This window comes from Palaemon carinicauda, chromosome 33 (genome assembly GCF_036898095.1).
Source record: "Palaemon carinicauda isolate YSFRI2023 chromosome 33, ASM3689809v2, whole genome shotgun sequence".
In the NCBI taxonomy this organism is placed as follows: domain Eukaryota; kingdom Metazoa; phylum Arthropoda; class Malacostraca; order Decapoda; family Palaemonidae; genus Palaemon; species Palaemon carinicauda.
This window is the reverse complement of record NC_090757.1, coordinates 69,317,351-69,322,350: the sequence shown is the minus strand read 5'-3', so window position 1 is coordinate 69,322,350 and position 5,000 is coordinate 69,317,351. Positions and strand designations below refer to the sequence as shown.

General features: G+C 35.4%; 1 protein-coding gene across 1 annotated transcript; it reads right to left on the bottom strand.

Moving 5' to 3' along the window:
• Positions 1–3,011: 3,011 nt before the first annotated feature.
• LOC137626230 (uncharacterized) lies at positions 3,012–4,514 on the bottom strand. Its single transcript, XM_068357304.1, has one exon. The coding sequence runs from the start codon at positions 4,512–4,514 to the stop codon at positions 3,012–3,014; it is 1,503 nt and encodes a 500-aa protein (XP_068213405.1).
• Positions 4,515–5,000: the final 486 nt, after the last annotated feature.

Sequence of the window (5,000 nt, the reverse complement as noted above, 5' to 3'; positions counted from 1 at the left end):
TATTAGCATAGAAGAATTGGAAATCTTCAGTTCAGAGAGCAAAGCTTTTAAACTAACAGTGAATTTAGACGAAAGGGAATGCTTATTTGACTCAGAGTCATGGCCTGAAGGGGTTATAGTAAATAAATATTACCAAAAAAATTCTGATATTATTATTGTAACCATTTCTTTATTTTATATCACTATTGATATTTGTACTTTTGCTTTCTTTTTATTATGTCATTGAAAGTTTGTACATATAATTGTTGCTATCTGGCGAAAAATATTGATTTGGTCAGAGAGCTTGCAGTAATTCTGTATGACTTTATATTTTTACAAGAAACATGTGTTACAGAAAACAGACTTGGTCATTTACAGTTTATTGATGAGCATTATGAAGTAATAGGGTCACCGGCAGTCTATTTGGAGAAAGCTATTGAGACTTTTTTTCCAGTAGGTGTGAGGGTGGGTTAGGTTGTCTTTGGAAAAAAAATTCTTCTCTTGATATCATAAAGATTATTATAGAAAAGAATTTTATTGTAATGTCCGTTCTTTATAACCAAAAATTATTTGTGTTTATGAATGTATATATCCGAAGCGATATTTGTAGAATAGAGACTGAATGGTTTTTTTGGCTTCACTTAGTTATCTTGAATATATTTTAACTGAGATTAGATATGATTCTATATTTTTATTAGTGATTTTAATGCAGAACCTTTTTCTGTTCGCTCATGGAATCACTTGATTGATTTTATGAAAGATAATCAGCTTGAATGTTTTGATGTATGTGCTCTGGATGACTCTACTTTCACATTTTTGTTCTTCGGGGGTAGCTATACCAAATGGTTTGACCATATAGTTGGGAGAAAGGAAAATGATACCTATGTGAAGAATATCAGATTATTGTAGGATAATTGGTTCGGACCATTTGCCAGTAGAACCTGAAGTGGTTGTTGATGCTGTAAGTCCTTGTACGCCATCATATTTAGGTTCTGAAGACGAAAAAATTAGGTACTGTATGCTCAGGTACCAGATAAAAACTCAGCTTGTCGTAAAACGTTTGATTTCGACCTGTAACATTATAAAAGTCAGTATAACATACCCATTTTTTTTACGTATCACCCTAGCAGAAACCTTAATCCTTATCACCATATGAACAAACATATATAATTTCTCACTAATAGTTATCATAAAAATAATGTCATCACACAATCACTGTTACCACCAAGTTAAAAGATAAGTAACAATTAACTGCAAAAAGTCACTTACAACAATACCTCCTCTCTGATACCCAGCAGATTTCTCGTGCATTAAATATCGGCTAATTTCTTCTATCAGGTCTTACATTAACACATCCTAAAATACAACATTACTACAATATAGTAGAGGAACAATGTCAAAATGCCGATAAGACTATTCAACCGAACATATCCATAATTTACAAATCTCATTACACAAACAAAAGCATACCTTAAAGAACATAAGCTATATAACACCATTTGCTTGCATGAGTGCACAGCTGCACTCCTCAGCAACTACGCACGAACAGTTGGTTACGTGCACAACCTCCACCTGTCAGCACAACCTCCACCTGCCAGTCACTGGCCACGTCGACAGTCGACAGTACCACTGCCCACCGTCACAATTTTACACTGTCGTCAGTGAGCATGCGCAAACTTCACAAAATTTGAATATTATTAAAATACTTAAAAATGATTATTAGTGTTTAACTAATAATACCCTCCCGCCTCCTTTATTGTTCTTCAACGGGTAGCAATACCACCAACTTGTGAACCGATCTCTTGATAACTGTGTCACCTTGTCCCCTATATTTTCCTGGTCTTTGTATTTTGTATCTAATGCTTACATCTCTCACCTTATTGTCTATGCCTTTTTTTGTATCTACAACCTGCCCCATTTTCCATTTTCCTCGCACAACATTTGTGTCTTTAATCAGAACAATATCACCAGGTTGTACATTTCTTTTATCTGTGTGCCATTTTTGCCTTACAATGAGTGTAGGGAAATAATCTCTCTGCCACTTACGCCAAAAGGTGTCGACAACATTTAGTATAAAGTTCAACCTTTTCTTGGTGTCACCTGATGTAGACCATGAACCAGATGGTACTTTATTACTTGCTCTACCCAAAAGTAAAACGTTCGGAGACAAATATGTTCCTAATTCTACATCCATACCAGGTTTTATTCCAATTGGCCTTTCATTCATTAAGTTTGCTATTTCAAAAAATATTGTCTGCAAATCACTAAATGTCAAGATGGTAGTTCCTATGAGCATTGACAGAGACCTTTTTACAGACTTAATTAAGGCCTCACTTACCCTATTCTGCCATGCAGCATCTGCAGACCGATTAAATTTCCAAATTCAGTGATCTCGTGTATGTTCCAGTTGTTAACATCACTCTTAAGTTCTTTACTTGCTGATACCAATTGTGAGCCTAAGTCAGAGTGTACAGTATCAGGATAGCCATGAACCGCTGTAAATCTTCAGAAACACTTTAAAAAACTATAAGTATCATATCCATCTACAACATCAATATACACGGCACGTGTAACAATACAATTGAATATAACACCATAAGCTTTACCAGTTGTCCTTTTCTTTACATTATCTTTGATTTGAAAATGTCCAAAAATATCCACAGCATTGTGATAGAATGCTGGACAAAGACTCATTCTTTCATCAGAAATCTAACCCATTCTTTGACCTTCAACTTTGGCATCTAGTTTCCTGCAAAGAATACAACCTCTCTTTATCGATCTTATGATTTTACGTGCTGAAGGAACCCAAAATTTAGACTGAAGCTTACATAGTGTAACATTAACTCCAGCATGATCCAACCTGTGTAAATAACTAATGTACAAGACTGTAAATGGATGCTTACTAGGTAATAGAATGAAGCTATCTTGGTTCCAATTATGTTTCAACCATCTTTCCATTCTTTGTCCTACCATAATTGTACCATCTTCAGCTTGAAATGGTCCTAATCTTTGAAAGCATTTTTCCCCAGTTCTCAGGAAGACTTTTTTTGTGCTTGCATAATCCAAAACCTCTCAGCTTCCTGGAGTGATCTAGGTTCAAGTTTCTTTAGAACACCCTTAAAAGATTTCACCTTAACAATGTTAAATATCCTAGCAGTGACTGCAATTAACATATTATAGTTGTTGAATTTCGACGCATCAATTATGGTTTCTTCATGAACAGAGTATTGTGCAAGATTAACATGAATTCTATCAGGTAACTTACAATTCACCGATTGACTGATAGGCCACACTTCTAAAGGAAGGGCCAAAAACTCTGGACCATATTTCCATGAATAGACAACTGCAACATTTAAAGGGTCCTGGGGTCTGGTCAATAGATCAGCAGGATTTAATCCAGATGCAATCCACCACCATTCATTTGGGTCACTTTTTGATTGAACTTCTGCTATTCTAGTGGCTACGAAAGTTCCAAAGCCATAAGATTCCTTTTGGATTTGTGCTCTAACAATGGAGGAATCTGTTATGTGCATTACCGAACTAAATTTATATGTCATTTCATCTTCAATGGCTTTACGCATCCTGCACGCTATAACAGCTCCACACAATTCAAGCCTTGGAATAGATAACTGTCTACTAGGGGCTATCCTACTCTTTGCCACAATGAGCCTGCTCTCAAATGACCCTGACTCTAACTCCCACCTAGCATATGCAACAGCACCATAAGCATTTGTTGAACTATCACTGAAAATAACAAGTAAAGGCAATCCTTTGGCTGAGGTTGGCTTAACATTCCTTTCAAAATACAGAGTTTCAGTACCAGATAATTCACAAAAATATGACACCCACTGTTCTTTTAAATAGGAAGGCAAGGGATCGTCCCATCCTAATTTAAAGTCACATTTCACAGTGTCTCGTAGCGAAATCTTTGCTTTTAGTGTGAATGGAAGCAAAAACCCCAGTGGGTCGTAAACAGAACACTTCTGACTGACGACAACCCTTTTTGTTAAAACTGAAGGTATATTTTCAAAAAAATTCAACTTGTTTAAGTCTGGTTCTGTTCTTACACCCTTATATTTTGGAGAGAAATTTAACTTGGTTTTAAAATAAAACACATCCTTATTGCATTGCCAGTTAAGGCCAAGTATTCTTTCATTTCTATTCTGGGACCCTTCAAAGTCAGAATGCTCATTATCTCCAGTAATGGTCCATCGTTTAATTTTAAAACTGCCTTTAGAGAGTACATTTTCAATATCTCTAATTAGGCTAAATGCCTCAGCTTTACTCTCAACAGAATGGATTATGTCATCTACATAAGAATTAGTCATTATCACACGTGATGCTTCTGGGAAGTCTTTTACCGAAAATTCTGCAGTATGTCTAAGAGCTAACATTGCAATAATTCCTGAGGGCCTATCCTCGAAACCCATGCATGTCATTACATAGTGATCAGGTTTGCGATTACTTTGCAAATTTCTCCAAACAAATCTATGTACATGTTGTTCTAATTCTGGAAGCTTAATGCAATTATACATTTTGCTTATGTCACCGGCTATGCCTATAGCCTTTTATCTGCCATGATGAGTGTTGTCGAAATGTATTCTCGGGTACCAGATAAAAACTCAGCTTGTCGTAAAACGTTTAATTTCGACCTGTAACATTATAAAAGTCAGTATAACATACCCAATTTTTTTTTTACGTATCACCTTAGCAGAAACATTAATCCTTATCACCATATGAACAAACATATATAATTTCTCACTAATAGTTATCATAACAATAATGTCATCACACAATCACCGTTACCACCAAGTTAAAAGATAAGTAACAATTAACTGCAAAAAGTTACTTACAACAATGCCTCCTCTCTGATACCCAGCAGATTTCTCGTGCATTAAATATCGGCTAATTTCTTCTATCAGGTCTTACATTAACACATCCTAAAATACAACATTACTACAATATAGTAGAGGAACAATGTCAAAATGCCGATAAGACTATTCAACCGAAACATATCCATA

Coding starts and splice junctions, on each gene's coding strand:
- LOC137626230 (XM_068357304.1), bottom strand. CDS start 4,514: ATGTATAATTGCATTAAGCTTCCAGAATTAGAACAACATGTACATAGA.